General features: G+C 40.7%; 2 protein-coding genes across 3 annotated transcripts in view; both read right to left on the reverse strand.

The window, feature by feature from the left end:
* Positions 1-4,407, reverse strand: part of pigg (phosphatidylinositol glycan anchor biosynthesis class G (EMM blood group)) — a 64,529-nt gene extending 60,122 nt beyond the window's left edge. For both annotated transcript variants that reach the window (XM_069712140.1, XM_069712139.1), the window contains exons 1-2: positions 4,037-4,407; positions 3,757-3,962 (exon numbers count right to left, since the gene is read on the reverse strand). In XM_069712140.1, coding sequence (XP_069568241.1) covers positions 3,757-3,962; positions 4,037-4,190 — 360 coding nt within the window. In that variant the 5' untranslated portion in view covers positions 4,191-4,407. The remainder of the gene's footprint in view (positions 1-3,756; positions 3,963-4,036) is intronic.
* Positions 4,408-7,329: 2,922 nt separating this feature from the next.
* On the reverse strand, positions 7,330-19,284 carry guf1 (GTP binding elongation factor GUF1). The gene is made up of 17 exons (XM_069712170.1): positions 18,884-19,284; positions 18,474-18,585; positions 17,954-18,102; positions 17,601-17,681; positions 17,436-17,513; positions 17,261-17,344; positions 16,278-16,342; positions 15,976-16,179; positions 14,691-14,830; positions 14,300-14,423; positions 13,705-13,837; positions 12,667-12,810; positions 12,074-12,207; positions 10,746-10,847; positions 7,896-8,015; positions 7,686-7,722; positions 7,330-7,588 (listed from the first exon to the last, which is right to left on the reverse strand). Exons 1-17 carry the CDS (start codon positions 19,070-19,072, stop codon positions 7,454-7,456), a joined length of 2,031 nt encoding a protein of 676 aa, XP_069568271.1. The 5' UTR covers positions 19,073-19,284; the 3' UTR covers positions 7,330-7,453.
* Between the last annotated feature and the right edge of the window lie 1,364 nt (positions 19,285-20,648).

Raw genomic sequence — 20,648 nt, forward strand, 5'->3', positions numbered from 1 at the left:
TTCTCTTCACTTTATTGCAATGCAGTACTATAATACAGCTACATTTCCAACAGTGCAAATGTCCTCCCAAAATATGAGTGTAAAAGATGTTGTGGACAAGGATACAATTCACAGTATTTTGCCTGACTCAGATATTCAGCTGTATTTATTTGACAAAGAAACGCAGTGGAGAAAGGCCGCACCATCCAGACAGTGAGCTGCAGGGACCAAACACAAACTGGTGGTCGTCTCAGATGTCAATGGAAATATAATTTCAGTGTGGGCAGTTTTTGTTGGATGTTGTCGTCAGCGCCAACTGAGAGAGCTGTGTGTACGCTACTGTGCATGAAAGTTTTCTGCTTGCCTAGAGAAGAACTGGCGAACTTCTTCAGGATACCGATGATAAACTGAAAAACACAACTAAAACCAGCAGGGCCGAGAGGGCCGACGACCGTTTAGGATTTTATTCCCTGAACGCTGTTTTGGCCAACAAAGTGGGTGAAGGTGGTGACACACATCAACACTGGACAAACGTTTCTCTTAAAAAGTGTGTTGTTTTGTTCATAAAAGCTGCTTACATTGCAATGTCCTGTAGATCAGTAGCTTCCTGATGAAGAGCCACCTTGTCTCTTGTCTTTTGCTCTCTGCATCGTCCAGCTGTTTATCAGTTTTTGGTTGAGTTGGTGCAACAAGGGGACAGACTTTGCAAAAGGAAGCAAATGATTTGGGGGTTCTGCATCAAAGGTTTACACACAATGCATCTTGGTTGTTGTTGGCACGCCATCACAGTTCGGTGAGCAGGAAAACGCAGAGACACTCCGCTTTCTCCTTCAATATAACATACGATGAGGAAATGACTGACCTGACTAATCAAGACCGAGTGGACATCTACATGAAAAGTGGCAAATTGTTCCTTTAATTTTACTATGTCATAATGGCAGCACTTGTACAGCAGGGAGGTGAAAAGCATTGAGTTTTTTTGATTTTATACACTTTATTAATCCCCGAGGGGAAATTTCTTCACTACAGCAGGGGGGCTCTCAGGGGGGAGATGCTGCAGCAGGCTGCCACGACCGCGGCGCCAGGTAACCTGACCTGAGGTGCATGTTTTTGGATGATGGGAGGAAGCCGGAGAGAACCCACGCAAGCACAGGGAGAACATGCAAACTCCGCACAGAAAGGCCCAGGACCGGATTCGAACCCAGAACCTTTTTGCTGTGAGGTGACAGTACTAACCACTGCACCACCGTGCCGCCAAGCCTTGCTTTGAACTAAAACCTGCACATTTGCAGTCAGTATCGTCCACCTTAGTCCGACAAGAGATTCTCTTGACTTCCGTTTCAGTTCAACAGCACCACAAATTGTCGCTTCCAAAATGCTTGTTAAAATTGAACCTTTACGTTTCTATAATGTTCCAACAAACCTGAACAATAGGATTTAAACATATGCTGCCGTTTCAGTCGGCATTAGCTTCAGCAAGGTGGACATTACATCGGAGAAACTGTATCTATCAAAGTCTCCCTGACCACTGACATGAACATGGAACTTGTTACCAACAGAAAAATGGCAGCATAATAGCCAGATTTTTATCACCATAGGGTAAAGCGATAGTACACAGGCTATTTTAGAGCTATTCTTTTTTTTTTTATATTAAATTTAATATTTAATCAATATACGGGTTCCGCACAAAAGTTAGATTTAAAAATACCTTTATTACCTTAATTTTGAATAGAAAATTTGTGCTTTTGGATCAGTTTGGTGAAATATTGATAATTTGGATCTGAATAGTGAACTCGCTACAGCAAATGTCTTTGCAGCTCCTGTCAATCCAAAACAAGTTCATTTGACAGACCAGCCCGTCGTCGTTCCCAGTGCGTTACAGAGATATGCCCAAAGGCCACCGTGACCACCAGGGCCCAACAAAGAGGTCATGTGGCAGAGTGAGAAGAAAAACAAAGTTCACCCCAGGAGGAGGTCAAAGGTGGTCTGATGGAGCAAACACACGGCTTCCACCATGGAGACTGTACGAGTCCGTGAGAAAATCAAAAGTCAATGTGGATTTCTCTAAACGTAATGTATGTAACATTGTTTTCATAAAATCACTTACTTTAACATGATCTTTTCCTAACCCTGACGTGGTTTTTGTTCTCACCCCGACGTGGTTTTTGTTCTCAACCCGACGTGGTTTTTGTTCTGACGTGGTTTTTGTCCTGACGTGGTTTTTGTTCTCAACCCGACGTGGTTTTTGTTCTCACCCCGACGTGGTTTTTGTTCTCACCCAGACGTGGTTTTTGTTCTAACCCTGACGTGGTTTTTGTCCTGATGTGGTTTTTGTCTTGACGTGGTTTTTGTTCTCACCCTGACATGGTTTTTTGTCCTGACGTGGTTTTTGTTCTCACCCCGACGTGGTTTTTGTTCTCACCCTGACGTGGTTTTTGTTCTAACCCTGACGTGGTTTTTGTCCTGACGTGGTTTTTGTTCTCAACCCGACGTGGTTTTTGTTCTAACCCTGACGTGGTTTTTGTCCTGATGTGGTTTTTGTTCTCAACCCGACGTGGTTTTTGTTCTCACCCTGACGTGGTTTTTGTTCTAACCCTGACGTGGTTTTTGTCCTGACGTGGTTTTTGTTCTCAACCCGACGTGGTTTTTGTTCTCACCCCGACGTGGTTTTTGTTCTAACCCTGACGTGGTTTTTGTCCTGATGTGGTTTTTGTTCTGATGTGGTTTTTGTCCTGACGTGGTTTTTGTCCTGAAGTGGTTTTTGTTCTCAACCCGACGTGGTTTTTGTCCTGACGTGGTTTTTGTTCTCACCCTGACGTGGTTTTTGTTCTGACGTGGTTTTTGTCCTGACGTGGTTTTTGTTCTCAACCCGACGTGGTTTTTGTTCTCACCCCGACGTGGTTTTTGTTCTCACCCAGACGTGGTTTTTGTTCTAACCCTGACGTGGTTTTTGTCCTGATGTGGTTTTTGTCTTGACGTGGTTTTTGTTCTCACCCTGACATGGTTTTTTGTCCTGACGTGGTTTTTGTTCTCACCCCGACGTGGTTTTTGTTCTCACCCTGACGTGGTTTTTGTTCTAACCCTGACGTGGTTTTTGTCCTGACGTGGTTTTTGTTCTCAACCCGACGTGGTTTTTGTTCTCACCCTGACGTGGTTTTTGTTCTAACCCTGACGTGGTTTTTGTCCTGATGTGGTTTTTGTTCTCAACCCGACGTGGTTTTTGTTCTCACCCTGACGTGGTTTTTGTTCTAACCCTGACGTGGTTTTTGTCCTGACGTGGTTTTTGTTCTCAACCCGACGTGGTTTTTGTTCTCACCCCGACGTGGTTTTTGTTCTAACCCTGACGTGGTTTTTGTCCTGATGTGGTTTTTGTTCTGATGTGGTTTTTGTCCTGACGTGGTTTTTGTCCTGAAGTGGTTTTTGTTCTCAACCCGACGTGGTTTTTGTCCTGACGTGGTTTTTGTTCTCACCCTGACGTGGTTTTTGTTCTCACCCTGACGTGGTTTTTGTTCTCACCCTGATGTGGTTTTTGTTCTGATGTGGTTTTTGTCCTGACGTGGTTTTTGTCCTGACGTAGTTTTTGTTCTGACGTGGTTTTTGTTCTCACCCTGACATGGTTTTTTGTCCTGATGTGGTTTTTGTCCTGACGTGGTTTTTGTTCTCACCCCGGCGTGTTTTTTGGTGCCTGATCCTTGTCTGTATGTATGAGAGTCAGTGGTCAAACTTGATGAGGAGTTCCCATTTCAACCTCCCCGCCGTGCCCCCGTGCCCTCGTACCTTGATCCGGGGCATGGTGACTGTAGGAGGTCTCGCCTTGGCCACAAAGCTGTGCGTCGAGCCTCTCTCCACCAGGTGTCTGGTGTAGGGCATATACACGCGACCACTGGGTCCAAACACGAAGTCCTCTCGGAGGGCATCCACTAACATGATAACCACTCTTTTGAACAGGGGCTGGGGCAGGCGGGATGAGTTGGGAGAGCCGCCTGTAACGGGAGAAAGTGTGAGTTTGAGCGGTCACCAGGAGGAGACGCTCCGGGAGCTGAAGCCGTGAACTCACCTGCCAACGGCTCCGCCGGCAGATCCGACAGCTTGCTCTTGGATGAGACAGACGACTTGATAGGTACAGGGAAAAAACCCCGCAGGAAGACGGCGATGCCGATGACTTCAAAAATTAAAATAAACGAGGCAAAAACAGACGAGCGGACTTTCATGGTGCCGGTTGACGGACAGTAAGTGAAGCTAGTGAAACAACTTGCTAGCTAACGACCAACATGACACTTCCCATACGGTTTATAGAGGAGTGAAAGCTATGACACTGTCAAACAACATATTACAAAGCCACGTGTCTCAGTATTAAATACAATGTTGTTATATGGCCGTAACTACAAATGAAAACACAAATACCAGTCGGCGCTGTAACAATTCATAGCAGCTTCCGCACTACGGGTAGTGCGCGGAACCAAACCACACCAATACGCTTTTTATACAACGCAAATTTGTCAGGTAAACTAATGAATACATGTTAAAACAACCCAGCTTGTTAACGCTAACCAACTACCTACCGACAGCCTTCAACCACAAATCATCCATTCTGGTGATCACCAGCAGGCTGTCTAGTTTTAATAGTCTCACAAGTGTATTGCATCTAAATTAAAGTTTGACAAATAAAGACAAATATATATATATATACACTGGTTTTATGAAAAGTGCCCTGAATACAGTAAAGAGTGCATTTTTTCTGCACTCAAGCACATATTATGAGTGCTGAAGTTGTCACCTATTACACGTAGCCCGACGATTTAACACCTGCCATAGTGTCGAGTTCCTAAATACGTTAAAAAATAATTTATCTTCAGGCCACTGTTGAAGGTCCAAGAATGACAATCTATGATGACACGTACCTCCAGATGTGAGCCTCCTCTTTCCTCTTGAATTTGGTATCAAAAAGAGCAGCTATAGAGTCTGAAAATCTGCTTGTAGATTAAATATTACAAAGAAAATTAAAATTTTTTACAGCTTGTTAAGAAATATATGGTAAAGTGAGACTACAAGCATTCCTAAAACAGACCCTAATGAAGCCAAACTGTTATTGTAATGAACAAATGAATGTGATATGTGGAGGTTTTGCGTGGTATCAACAGTTTTCCTTGAACATTATAACAGTCAATGAAAGCTACATATTTGTTGGACAGAGTTGACTGATATGACAAAGTATTATGAGAAATAATAGTTGTAATGATGTTGGAAAAATATCAACTGTCAGCTTGTGTTTGCACATTTTTGTGGTTTGAAGATGTTTTTTTACAAAACGTGTCTGACTATAAAATGCTTTGGTCAGTATATATGCAGTCCAACAGTAAAAGGGGCTGTTGTGAATACTGACTTGACAAAAAGCATAAAAATCATATAAATACAGGCCTTTGAAATGGCTCAATCATACTGTACTAATGGCCGGCTCGGTCAGTGTTATTAATCACACCTTTGCTTTTCCTGCATAGCATTTCAATAAGTGAATGAAAAAGGTCTATAATCCTAAACCTTTAGCTGACACGTTCCAACAAAACGTGTTCTTTCTTGAATTTACTGCACACAGCTAAAGTACACCTTGTCCAAATTTGTCCTTTTCCTTTTTATTGCAGCAAAATGCCAGTTACAGTATTCCCTACATCAGATTTGGCCTACTTTTCCAAGACGTGAGCGGGCAAAGGCGGATGAGTTCTGATTGTAAACCAGCTCAGGATGCAACTAACCTCCATTCAGGTCTGTTGTGTTTGAGCTGCTGCTGCCATCTACTGGGGAAACTTCGTAAAGGACAATAGTGGACTTTCTTTTCCCCAAACACCAACAGATATTTAAATGTAATATATTCAATTTCTCTTTGGCATTTCAAAAGTCAGAGTGAGCAACCGATGCTCACAGGCCCATAAGTAAATAGAAAGTGTAGTTGGTTGCTGCAGTCCTTCCTCTTCTTCTTACGGTCCCAGAAGTGATTCCTCATGGATCAGAATTCTGTCCTTACCGCATCTTTTTGTTCAGTTTAAGCTAAGATGACACTGTGAACTAATTAAATGGGGATCTTCCAATATAGATATTTTCATAGAAAATTTCACGTCACGTGTTTAACTTTGGATTGTAAATGTTGTGCTGAAAAGTTTGTTATTTGGTAAGTTAACAGGTAAGTTATGACACATTTGATGATTGGCACTAAAGGCAATAGTTTTTTTGACTGGTGGTTAAGAAATGATCAAAATAATCAAAATAAATTTTTCAACTAGAATTGCAGCGTCATGGTTCAATGTCTCTGGTGGCCTGGCACATTGCAGTTTACATCCATGTCTGTCCAGATATATTTAATAAATGTAGTGACTTAAGTGCATTCAATAAAATGTTTTATATTTATATAATTGATATCAATGAAATTGATTTGACTTGGCTTTGTTAGGCTGTACTATTCTTGTTCTGCTGTCTGTTTACTGTATTAGTGCGTACTTTTGTTGAGACAAAAATACTTACATTCCTTGTATTTGTTCACAAGCTGATTCTGGTAGAAAAAAAGAGTTGTTGCATGACAGGAGACTAATCTTTAATTATAGATGCTACTGCAAAAAAGCTGCAAATTCTAAATCGCTGCTTCATGCACATCTTCAACCCGACAGCACACAAAATCTATACAACGATCACAGTTTTAAGGTGGACACCTAAGATTAGTGTCACCAATTCAACCAAATGTGAAATATGGTCCCAATGTCCCCTTTTGTTCCTGAGTTAATGACAAGAAAGGGTTTTTGCAGAACATTATTACTGCAGTGAAGTGGACCTTTTGCATATACAATGTTATAACTTTAACATTTTGTGAAACTTTGTCATCATTAGCATTTGGGTTCTGGAGTTATGACCAAAAACTTGTTTTCAGAGGTCACAGTGACCTTTGACCACCAAATTGTAACAAGTTCATCCTCAAGTTTGTGCCAGATGTAATGAAATTACATGCAGCGTGTACTATTACCTTACAGGCTACTTGATGTCAAAAATGCAGCAGTATCTATCTTTGACTAAGACTTCCTACCAGTTCCATGTCTCATTCGAACACCAAGATTAGAGGTAAAATGTCTTCAAGAACCTAAAACAAGTCGAGCTGCCGTCAGAAACACTATGATCACAGACAATGATCCAGTATCATTTTTTTATCATAAAATTAAGCTCAAAATGATTTAAACTCAGTATGGCAGACTATTGTATAAATCCTGTGTCATTTGGTGATCAATGGAAATCACCAGCATAAACAGAAAGGTTAATAAAGCATTTAAATAATAAAAGGAAGGGAATGGAAATAATGACACATCTTTTGGAAATCAGTACAATCACTACAGTTTGCAGCACTTTATTCAAAGAAAATGCAGCAGGGCCTTTCAATAACAAAGACCTGCTATATATGATCTAATATATAGTAATAATTATGGATAGATGTCACAGTTTACTTTTCTTTTCTCTTCAGAACAGTAATAAAAGCATCTTTGGGAACTTCCACATTTCCGATTCGCCTCATCTTCTTTTTACCCTCTGCCTGTTTCTTCAGCAGCTTCATCTTCCGTGTTATGTCACCTCCATACTGTAGAGACAAAAAAAAATAAAAAAAAATGTAGGCACATGTAGTAGATCTTTTCTGCAGATTTTTTGGTAAGAGCAAAGAAAAAACATTTACTTACACATTTAGCTAGGACATTTTTTCTGTACGCCTTTATTCTGAAAGAGGCACATACGGTCAAACCACATATTAACTCTGATCCAGCAGGTACTTTCAAGGCAGGTTTATCCATTTAAAACATTTTGTTGGTACTTTACATCCTGTATGTGCATAATTTTGCATCTCATTCATTCTAATAAACCCTTCAGCTCGGTATACAGCTCGTACTTACGTTTCTCTTGCGATGACCTTATTTCCAATGGCTGCCTGAATGGCAATCTCAAACATCTGCCTTGGAATCGAGTCCTTCAGACGCTCACACATGGCTTTCCCTGTAATGTACGCACGGTCCCTGGAAGGAAATCACACTTATCAAAACTAGAAGCAGCAATAAAACTGCGAAACAGAGTGGTTGTCATTCATTAAATCTGTTCTACGCTGATGGAGAGGAAAATGAGGATTCCCCACAATATAGAGTAGTTGATAACATATACGTGCTTCTATATCCTCCATAATAAATCAATGAAGTATCCATTTTGGATAGTCAGTGACAAGATTACTCTGTACATCATCTTTTTCAGTTTCATCAAACTAGTGGTGAAGCTGTAGTCATTATATACAATTATTTGAATATGTTACTGATAATCTTTGCTTCCTCATCCGAAAAATATACATAGCGAGAATATACTTTTTTTTTAAATATATTTATATATAAATTATATCAATATCAATCCATCCATTTTACCACACAGAGCTCGAGATGCTAGTACATCCACACAAGATTAAATTGGTTCTTATGTTTTGAATAATGTTTGCGCATGAGATAAGTGTATATTTAAGAGAGCCCGTGTGTCAATGTACTTACCCTCCGATAGGAAGTGTGCGGATACATTTTGTGGGCAGGTTAAAATGCAGGCTGAAAGAATTTGTTGAACTTTTGCTCGGAAAGAAGGAACTCCTCCGTATTCTCCAAGGTTATCAGATGTGATCTGAACTATCTACACGATAAAACACGTGATTGTGGGGCAGAGGCTGTGCACCAAAGATGGGTTACATATTTTGGTAGACTGCATGTCCAGCCTGGTGTAAGAACCTTGATGGCTTTGCATTATCAGAAGCGACGATGATTATAATTATAGTTATTGATCCTTTAAAGAGGAGGAATACAGAATAATTTACAACAATATCAAAGGTAGGCTATCATTCGAAATGAGTAATTGGATAAAAATAACAAAATGTTGTTTACAATGCGGCATTCAGTTTGATGTATGTTTAACATTGTTGAATTATAGGAGGGAAGATACGACTGCCTTGGTTTTTAGAAGACATTTTCAGTTTAGTACATATAATATGGAGTTTTATAATACGCACAGAAGACTAGAAGCATTTATTTAGATGGATGAGCCACGTGTTACTTTGCAAAACCTCGCTGAAACTCCAAGACGATGAAATTAACAATTTACTTTGGTGAAATAAATGTGTCTTTTAGGATAACCTTAAAGACATTGGTTCTCAGGCGAGCAGGGACACACTTCCTATAAGAGGGTGTGTTCGGTGGCACACTGGCTCTCTGTATTTATACTTGGCTCATGTGGTTGAATGAACCAAAACATAGGAACGAATTCATGTATTATGATGTGGCCTCGATATAGATATTTTTTTTCTCAGTGGCCCTCCAGGGTTTTGCACGAATGAGCGTCAAAGCAAACTGCCAAGATACATCCTCTTTTCAAGTGATGTTAAAAACTGGACCAGGATTCCCCAAATGTCAGCATGATACAGATACAAAACCATCAAATGAAAAGTGCGTCGGAAAAGTTTTAGGTTTTAATAAGTAACTGAAAGACAATATTTTCCTGTGAACAATTTAGTGAAATGAATATTTCACTAAATTGTTCACTTTGTTGCCAAAGAGTTACCCGTGTGTGAAGTACAGAGCTACAGCCATGAGGTGATTAGATTGACTTAAAAAAAAACAGAAGCAGGGGTAAAATAAACATATTCCAAAATATGTTATATTAAAACGTTGTATGTTGTTTAATCTAAACACAAAATAAATTGTTTTTAGGAAGTTAGACTGTATATAAAGAACAAGAACCACATGAAACCACACATTTTCCTTTTTACATGTATCTTTGTGTTTGTGTTAAACAAGCAGGATGTAGTGTATTAATTAGTGAACTTTGAAGGTGAAAGTGGGCAGGCTTTAATACTTGGATGCTTGCCATTTCCTCCTGCTAACAGTCTTTCTGTTAAGCTAAATTAATTGCTGCTTAGCTTTAAATGAAAGTGCCATTTAGTTTCTCATTTAATTTTCTTGAAGAATTTGGCTTGAGTGTTTTCTTAGATGTCCAACTATCCACTCTGGAATCTGGCAGTGATCCCCTGAATGCAGGGTTTCAGTGTGTCTGACCTTCAAACTGTAATGATCAAATCATTCATATCAAACAGATGTACGGGACTTTTCCACTTGAGAGGACGTGGAGTGACTGTGCCTCCTGTAAAACATATTCTGCTGTGTGATTGGTGCGTTGCCCTTAAACAGTAAGACTGAAGCTACGCTCGATTCGGCTCGGCTCCAAGGCTCACAGTATGAACGCTGCGAGAGTGGCCATCACTGGTGAAGCGTTGCGCCCTTCATGCACAGAGGTGCGTATTCACTGCTGTACTGGCTTTGGCAGCAAGTACATTAAACACAGACCTGCTGTGCGTCATCACTTTCCTTAATTACTCGATTGTCCTTGTCACAAATAGAGAGAAGTCCTTGTCCGGTGTGTCAAGTCAAGTTAACGCCGGCTGCCAAGAGGCCATATTTTTATGGTTATCCAATGTGTTGAATACATTTCATGCTCCACAGCCTCAGATTAATTACTGTTGTAATGAAGGGCCGTATACTGTAACCTTGACAGCAACAACAATAATGACACCATGGGACACTGCTGTGACAAATAAAATGAAAAGGTGCTTCACAGCAGCATCAGTTACATGTCCTGAGAAACAAGTCAGTTCTTAATTAAATCATTTAGTGGAAAATCCCCTTTTTTACTTCAGAGCATCTAGTTGACCAATTATTTGAAAGTACCTGTGTACAATCGTGGTGAGTTCCTCCACCGATCGCCCATTCAGCAGAATGTCCATCTTTATCAAGTCGGCAGCCTGGTAGCCTGCGCTCTCATAATCAAAGCTGTGAAAGATTAAAATTAAAGATGATGACCATATGAAAATATAGAATACTTTCACAGTTAGTGAAGAGAATTATTTCATGAATGGCGTGTCTGACATGAGGTACACAGGAGAGGGAAAGCTGCTGGACTGGAGGGAAAATATGTACGTCTCAAACACATTTAATACTTTAAAGCCGTGTAAATGTCATTTGTGGAACTTAGTGTGTGAAATTTTGATTTATCATGAGGTCAAAAAGTTCCAAGACTACACCGTGATGTTCACGGAGCAGGGAGGACGCAAGGAATTTTGTGAGAAAGTATAGTAATTTACATTGCTTGATTAACATCAGCACGTTTTTGAGACCACTGGTACATGTGAATTTGTGATTTCACCACGGACCGGAAACTTGAGCAGAAAGCAAACAGCAAATTTTGTCTCAAACTCGGGAAATCGGCAACAAAGACCCATGAGATGCTTCAGAAAGCAATGAGCTGGGCCCGGGTGTATTCGAGGGGCATTACTGTTTCAAGACGGGCGAAATGTCACTGCTCAGGACCGAAGAAGGTGTGTCAGGTCAGGAGCAACCAGGTGGGTTTTTGTTTGACATTTCTGGGGATGTGCAACAGTGAATTTGTCCCCCAGGGTCAGACTGTCAACACTGAGTTCTACTCTGATGTCTTGAGGCATCTGAGGTAAACATTCAGTGCAAACGACCTGAACTGTGGCACATTGGTTCTCCAACAGAGGCAAAAAAGCGCAGTAATAAATGTGAGTTTCTCGACCGCAACGAGACAACTGTCCCTCCCCACCACCAATACTCACCGGATTTGGCTCCCTGTGACTTCTTTCTGTTCCCCCAAAAATTTAAACATTGGATATACGCTCTCTGCTAAAGTTTGAGATCCATGGTGAAATCACTAATGCGTACCTACCAGTGGTGTCGTAAACGTGTGTAAAACAATGTAATTTGGAATACTTAATAATGAAGTTTATTGTCTCCTCCTGCTACATGTACATTACTGTGTTGTACTCCGTTTGTGGGCAACAGGAACAGTCTCACAACCTTTTGATTGTACCTCAAATAAAGTGGGATTTTAAGGTTGCAACAGATGACTTTCCATCACCTACTCTTTCCTTATAAAACCTCATAAGCCATACCTGACATGCTTTAAGACTGTCCTAAAAATCCACATTAATTATACATAGCTGTGAATATGTATTTACTTAGTAAGTGATTAGTTTTACCTGGCATATCCAGATGACAGTGATTTGAGGAGGTCATAGAAATCTATGACGATTTCATTTAAAGGGAAGAGATATTTCATCATGACGCGCTGGTCATCTATGTACACCATGTTCTTCTGGACTGCCCGGCGATTCTATAACAACACAAACAATCAGCAATCCCACAGCCATGAAATATAATCTATCAAAGAAGGGATAACTTTGATAAACTAATACATGAATTACTTCTGAAATTGAGGGAGTGCCCAGAGACACTTCTTTTATGTGTGTCATCACAAAAATAAGAGCACTGTCTTTTTTTCCTGAATGGAACAGTAGAATATTTCTTTTCTGTTTGGCACTGGGCCGATTTGGAAAAAGTAAACAGCAAGGATGAACTCCAGCGTCTCCAGTCAAATTCCATTTTTGTACAAGCTAGAGTATTTAAAGATAGCATCCCTTTTATTAAATGAATTTACAATGTTTACAAGGCAGATACATATGTCAGACCTACACAAGAAAATGTAAATAAATCCCATATGGTGCAGAGGAACAAATGAATGGCAAAAATGTATGGACGGCAGTTTAATCTGTATTTTCCGTTTTCCTCTTACCAAGCAGAGAGTCATGATCTTGCCGGTGTAAGAGTCGGGAGTGAGGATGGTCCCCAGCACCATGGGCTCCAAATACTCGGACACTACCGATCTGTCTGGGAACTGAGCAGGATTCACAATGGTGATCTCCTTACTGCCGTGTTCCTGCAACCAAGAAGGAGGTTTGAACATGAGGATTTTAAAGGGACACTCCCTTCAAAAGTTATTGCGCTTACAGTCTTAAAAGACTGAGAAATAATGAACATTAAAATAATTTGTCTAAATACGATACTAAACTTGGCATATTTACAGCGGTATCTCTATATCATTTCAAAAATCGGTCTGTCTGTTTGTCCTTCACATATCTCCACAACCTTTTGTCCCACTTCCTTCAAACTTGGTAGGTATGTTGCTGAGGACTCGAGGTTGCGCCTTTTGTGCAATTTGGACACACAATATTAATATTAATATTGTAGATGCAAGTGTGTGTCCTGTCCCTCTGTCACTGGAGCACAGGCAGATAATTGCAGCATGTTTAATATCTATTAACTTTCATAAAAAGGCGACCACCGCGTTGCCCTGCTATGAAAACAGTGAGGAGCAGCGGCCAAGTGCTTTACTTTTACTTTCACATTAGCCGAATTAAAATCAAATTTCTGGTGAAGTAGTCGAGCGGGGTCTTCACCTACGTCCGCAGCGAACTGTTCTCAAGAAGGCTACTCAACAATAACACGAGCCAGGGATCATACTGCCAAACAGGCTACTTTCAACGGGCACTGTACTAGTATTCACAATACTGCATATGGCGATGTGAGATGAGAAATGTGCATTAAAATTAGCTGGGATTCTCTCTTTGCGCTTTGATTGTCCTCTAAAGTATTTCCCATTGAAGTGTATCCCAGACTAAACCATTTCACGGGGGAGCGTGCCAGACACCAGACAGACTTGATCTATCATCAATTTCCAAGTCAGCTGAAACTTTTTTTTTGCTGAAATCACAGCGTGAGCCAAAGCTCTGCGGTGAAAGCAGAAGATCTACGAGCGGGAAGCAGCGCTTACCTTGATGAGTTTGGCTGAGGAGAGCATGGACTTGTACGGCACGGTGGGCGCAGTAACGATGACAGAGGCGTTGTACTCCTGCTCCAGCCGCTGATTGAACACCTCCATATGGAGAAGACCCAGGAAGCCAAGTCTGCAGGAGGAACAGGAAGGTCCACAGGTGCAATCAAATTTTACAATTGAGATTCATGCTTTTAATTACAAAAAGCCTGTCTGGAAAGAGATTAGCAGGGAGTAAGACTTATTACACTTCCAGCACAGTGTTAAACTTCCAAGTTATGTAAATCTCTGCCACGAACAGAATCAAATTTACATCATCTGGACTGATAATAGAACTTATGACGATAAATAAACTCTTATTTGGCCGTCTATAATGGCAACATACAGTACGTCCTACAGAAAGTTGTTTTTTGACAAAAAAAATCATAACAGATATGACAGAGAAGATACTTTCGCAATGACAAAAAAAACATGACTCCAGAAATGAGGCCAAAACATTTGTGGGTGAATTGCTGAGTGTCTCTAGCTGAATCTGATACTCAATAGTTGGGAAAAGCCACTTTTTTTTATTCAAATTCAAAGCGTTGGTCCTGACCTCCAGCCTGCTCCCAGGGCCAGACTGCTGTCTCTCTGAACTGTGACACTTGAGTCATTCAGAGTCAGCCTTTCAATGGCACTGCGAAGGCCGGGGTATTCTGACTGGTCCATCGGATACATGCCTGAAGGACAGATTAAAAAAAAAAAAAAGAAAGAAAGAAAGGAGTGCACATCAGCAGCAAACAGGACTCTTCATTTATGTAGAACGTTCTGTGCTGACTGGTGAAACACAACAAGCACTGCAGCAGTTTTATGTTTGATACTGGAATATTTGTTACCAATATAATCATCTCAGATCTGTTATATTGAAACTGTTTCGTCAACTCAAGTTTTTACTCTCATGTTGAGGCATGAAAACATGAAGCAGGTGCAGTTAAGAGGAGTCTTACCTGCAAAGACCATTGCTTTGGCAGGTTTAAACCCTGGAAGAGCTTCGACTGGCTGCTCCTGGAGGTAGAGTGTGTCACCGACCTGGGCCTCTTTCACATCCTTCATCCCTGCTATTACGTAACCCACTTGGCCTGCAAACCTACACAACAGCCCACCTCAGAAAACAACACTAGTACAACTATAATCTGTTTGTACATCTGCATAAATATTGAAAAAGAATCCATCATTTATCTATTGTGTGGACCGCTGCTTATTGCAAAAGGAAGTCCCACGACTGTGCTGTCAATTTAACACATATAAAGCAAAATGTTATGATATGAATGTTACAGTTTTAAGGTTTACTGTAACATGGCAGTAAATCTTTTATTTCTCTTTTTATAATTAAGGTGGTAAAAATAAACTCAAATAACCCCCACACATTGACTCAATTACTGATGATTTTTTATATCTTTTTGTCTAAATTACTTCAATCAGAAGCATCAAACAGTTATACAGAGATGCTAAATAGATTATAAACTCTGAATAAAATAAGTGAGCTGGTGCCAAAATCCATTCAGATAATTAAGTCAGAGAGGTATATTTTCTGAAAACAAAAAGGTGTATGCAAGAACAAATATCTATGTATTTACTGTATATCTGTTTAAATACAGGGAACTTATATGATACTTGCCCATACACCAATCAGTCATAACATTACAACCACTTACAGGTGAAAAGTATGATAAATTGTAATACAACAGGCCGGAAATACATCCTCATAATGTATGTTCAGTTGTTAACTCGTGTGATTGAAAGATAGATTTATTTAAATGGACATTTTGGAGATGGTCATTTGTGGTGCTGTTGAACTGTTCTGGGTAATACCGAGAAGCGTCCCTAATATTTTGTCAGCCCAAGTAGTAAACATTGGAGGGTCAAAATATTAGGAACACCTCTCAGTATAACCCAGAACAGTTCAACAGCACCACAAACTGCAATCTCCGAAATGGCCATTTAAATAAATCACCACTTCTTTCAATCAGACTGAATAACAACTAAATAATAATTATCAATGCTGTGCAGTTGTGTTACGCTTAATACTTAGTGGTTTTAATGTTATGGCTGGTTGATGTGTTTACCTGACAAAAAGCATTTAGGTTGAATCGTTATGTAAAATACACCAGCAGTAACTGAGACGGAGCACCGGGGGTTAACGACAGCTAGAGAAGGTTTCTGAGGGTTTATGCTGTCAGTTTTAGCAGGAGTGCTCTGACACATGTGAAGTGACATGAGAAGTCAGCGTACAGCCTCTGTGTTGGGTGCTCATCTGGCCTGAGCAAGCCCAGCTCGTTGACCTCGTAGGTTTTGCCAAGATGTGCCGACACGATCTTGTCCCCCTTTTTGACCCGACCGCCGAACACAGCGATGTTGGCCACCACTCCTCTGTAGTGGTCGAAATTGGAGTCAAACACGAGGGCTTTAAATGGGTCAGCAGTGCTCGCTACCGGCCTGAGACAAAAAAAGAAAGAAAAAAAGGAAAAGCTCTTCGTTTGAAATGAAGAAAAAAATAAATAAACAAAACCAAACAAATACGTGAGCCTTCTTACGGTGGTATCCTGTCCACAACTGCTTGGAGAACCTTTTCAACATTTGTTCCAAGTTTAGCGGAAATCTGACAAACAGGAGACATTTCAGAAAGTGAATGACAATCAACTTAAAAGCAGCTCCAACAGTGTGCTCCATTGTAGAGTCGTGCTTGGGATTGGGGATCTACAGGTACCTGCAAAACGTTGTGTAACAGGTAAAAAAATATAGTCATATAATATTCTTGAGGTATCAGTAACATCTTAATCAGCTAATATTATCACATCTGGTTGCCACCATGATCCTTTTTTTTTTTCATTGTGACTTCAACTTCTTCCCACTAATTTAACATTTGGTCGAAAAATATTACGTCACTGATCAGGCAAATGTGGCTACTTATGCTTTGAATTCAGATTCACACATTTTTCTCACATTAGATGAAGCTGTTACAGTTGAATGAGCCTATAAAGCCTCTTTAACCCTCCCGTTGTCCTCGGGTCAAAATGACCCGCAGCTGTGTTCAACCAAGTTCTATTTTATTTATATGTTTTTATATTTTTTGGGATCATCGGTGATCATTCTTTAAAGAAACCCTCACAGCCTCCTTGTCACCAATGATCCCCCAAAAATATGAAAATAAAATAGAACTTGGTTGAACACAGCTGCGGGTCATTTTGACCCAAAGACAACGGGAGAGCTGACCTTAGACTCAAAATAAGTTGAAACAATCTTTGAGAAAGCCAGCCAGTTGTACTTAGGTATTAAACTAAATCTTTATTGTCCTGTTTTTGTATGATTTTCTTGTGTCCTGTAGGTTCACATTCTAAGTTTATACAATTTAATCAAAGCAATTCATGAACCAATATGAAAAATCTGATGTTTAGTATATTTTAGGCAATAGGCTTTTATTAGACATTTGTCTGTGACCCTGTACAGGACAAAGCCGGTATAGATAATGGATGGATGGATGGTTGCGGGTCAGGGGTCGGATGCGACTCCATCTTACCCTGATGCATTCTTCACGAGGAATATCGAACACCTTCTCAATCTGCGACTCCACTCGCTCTGGTTCAGCATTTTTCAGGTCAATCTGAGGGAGAAAGGCCACAGTCACCTGCCTCGTAGTTAAATGGAACAATAAGACATGTAATTCACCGAAACAGCGGTGGGTCTGAAAGTACCTTATTGATGACAGGTATGATTGCCAGCTGAGCTTCAAAAGCCAGGTAGAAATTAGCCACCGTTTGCGCTTGAATGCCCTTCACACGACACCAAAATATCAACACGTTCATTAAATTGCAGCAAGAACGTTCACAGTGATTCACTATGAGAATATGGTTTAGTACCTGATTGGCATCAACTATCAACAGCACACCTTGGCATGCTGAAATGGAGCGAGACACCTCGTAACTGAAGTCAACGTGACCCTGGAGAGACATCAAACACGGGCTTAGAGTAGGTTGAGAGATTCAGGGGTGCAACATGTGAACTTTACAGGAAAACCTCACTCAGATCTGATTTTTCAGCAATGAATATTTAGGACAAAAGAGCTGATTGGTTTAAAGCGGAAATCTGCAACATGAAACTATTTCAGATTAAAACTATAATAAATAAATACCAGATATGGTACACCTTCATGATTTCAAGCAAATCAATGGACTCCTCCTCATTCCAACGACCAGCCCAGCTCAGGACATACCGGTGTGTCGATGAGGTTCAGGAGGTACTGATGTCCCTCGTGGTTGTAAAACAAGGAAGCTGTCTGGGCCTTCACCGTTATCCCTCTCTCTCGCTCCACCTGAAGTTTGTCCAGTACCTGCTTGTTCTTCTCAGTCTTCGCTATGGTGCCTGTTTGGCAAATACGTCATCAGTGAGTATAATATGATTTACTCGCCGTTCTCAACATTTATTTGACACAAAGAGAGAGAGGAGCTCAGACTGCATCTGCAAAATGTCAAGGATAAGACGACAAAGAAGAATTACATCCAAACTGTGGAGGTGTAACGTAGGCCCTCGTATCACTGGACCTAACTGGAGATTCACGGAGGGACCACTGTGCCACTGATTCATGCAAAGAGGGGCGATTATACATGCGGACCTTTGTTACACGATGAACGAACGCGTTCAAGATTATAAATACAAATCTTTGTAAATGACTCTGATTCCCTAAAAAAAATAAGGGGGAAAGGCGGACAGCGCGGGGTGGTGAGCACACGTACCTGTCATTTCCAACAGCCTGTCAGCCAAAGTGCTTTTTCCGTGATCAATGTGGGCAATGATGCAGAAATTCCTGATTCTGTCTGCGGGGAACTTGGACATGTCAACAGTGGCCTTGAAAGCAAAATGAAAGAAGCCTGCTCACTCCTGACACCCACAACTTTGAACATTGTCACAGAAACCCACCTGACATCTTAATCATTGTCCAATGGGTTGGTCCGTTTGTAAAAGGGACAAATACAGAGGCAGTAATGTTGTGAGCAGCTTTATGGATCTGCACATCTCAAACTCTTTCCAAACTGAGAGATGTCAGCCTTTATGTGTGCGTTTTAACTGTAACAACAAAAGCGTATGACTGAAGTATGAGTGGAAAGTTATCTCGTGATGTACTTTGCCGCTTTCTGTTTGTTACCTTGTCCTGTTGAGTGCTCGCCCTCCTGAAGCTGCCGGACACCACCGGAAGTCGTTTCATCCAGATGTGCCGCAGCATCGTGTAGGTCACGTTATAGTTCTGTGTCTTTCTTCTGCACATTTGAAACTGCAGTAACCGTTTTAATAGCGGTGCTGTTTCACACCACCGGTTCACCAGACACGACGACATGTCTTTGTTCGGCTCGTAAACTCACAGCATGAAGACCGGACGGGTGAACAACGTCAGCGAGCGCGAGCTGGCTGCGAGAAACGTCTAATGTGATCAAACGATCAAACGCAGACTATTGAAGCATAAACTACAAACAGCTTTAAAACAGATAGTCCTGTATTAACCCCGATGCGTGAGCTCTCAGGGGGCTGACATGTTGGATGACAAGCCAGCAGCAAAGACGTCTGGGAAATGGTGTTGATTTGTTCAAACCAAAGATGAAGACATGAAACAAGATGAAGCCCATCAGTAACTTCCGTTTTCGTCTTTACCTGCTCGAGCAAGCGAAACAATTGCTCGAACATGCAATGCAATTTTAGCGCTTTTATCCTTCAGTGTATCGAGGCTGTATCGTGATGCTAATTAGCTTAGCTGAAATCCAATCATGACTATGCACCACAGGAGACTTTTGAGTCGTGTCCGTCGTGATTAACACAACATCAATAATCTACAGACACGTTTGAAACATTTGAAAGCGTCAAACGAGGGTAGCCTATTTGTGTCTTGTGTGTATCTTTGGGAACTTATTGACAGCCGGAAGTCCCGCCTACCCAGCCTGTCAGATGAAGGATAAAAATGGATATCAGTTGCTATGACAACGAAGCTGCCTCTTGCACAAGAATAGATTACTGCTTCTCTTCTTTGTGCAACCAGAGATAATAAGCCTCTATTAGACCCGGTTTCTGCCTGTCATGCAGTCATCTTTTTTCTTCTTACGTTGCAGACTTTTGCACATTTGATTCAATAGCTTATGTTTTCCAGAATTAAATACAGACCAGTCCTTTAACAAAAGAAATCCAACAGGATGCAGCCATATCTGCTTTGAAGACATCGCCTGATTCCTCAACGACTCTTCTGTCTCGCTTCTTCTGCTCAACAATAACTGATGTTTATCGACATGCCCAGTTATAAATCTGTCAGGAATCTAATCGCTCGGGTGTGAACCATTATGGACACGTTATGTTACACTGTGTGAAAATCTGTTGTTATGCTGGTAATAACAGAAAAGGTGAATATAAATAAGATGTAGCCTATAACATGAGAAATGGGACTGTAACTTCTGGCTTTTAATGACCAGCTGAACAAAAGAAATTGGAAATGGAAATGAGTTGAAAAAAAGGTTTGACAATGAGGTTTTTGAGGATTTAAGAAATGTCTTGAGATCCAGCTCTGTGACTCAAACATCATCACCAAAGCAAAAGTATCAAAAAATAATCTTGCGGGAGGTACACAAACTGGGGATACTCTATTTTATCTCAAATAGCTCTCTAAATGATTTGGCTTTGTCTCAAGAGTTTGTTTAAATTTTTAAAGCTACAAGAAAATCTAAATTTTGAAAAAATTACTTACCATTATAGATCTTAGAAATGTTATCAACTCCTGTTTAGTGTGTCACTGATTTTTCTTTGCTTTATGGAAGACTCCATAAAGGAGGCCAAGAACACAGGATTCTGTGACCATACTAAACTATATCAGATGACATATTTTAGTGTTGCTTCATCAGGGTTGGAGCTGTTCGTTGTGTTCGAAAACAAAG

This window comes from Brachyistius frenatus, unplaced genomic scaffold (genome assembly GCF_029030835.1).
Source record: "Brachyistius frenatus isolate BFR_SWC_R1_liver_20210118 unplaced genomic scaffold, ASM2903083v1 Contig_107, whole genome shotgun sequence".
Classification (NCBI taxonomy): domain Eukaryota; kingdom Metazoa; phylum Chordata; class Actinopteri; family Embiotocidae; genus Brachyistius; species Brachyistius frenatus.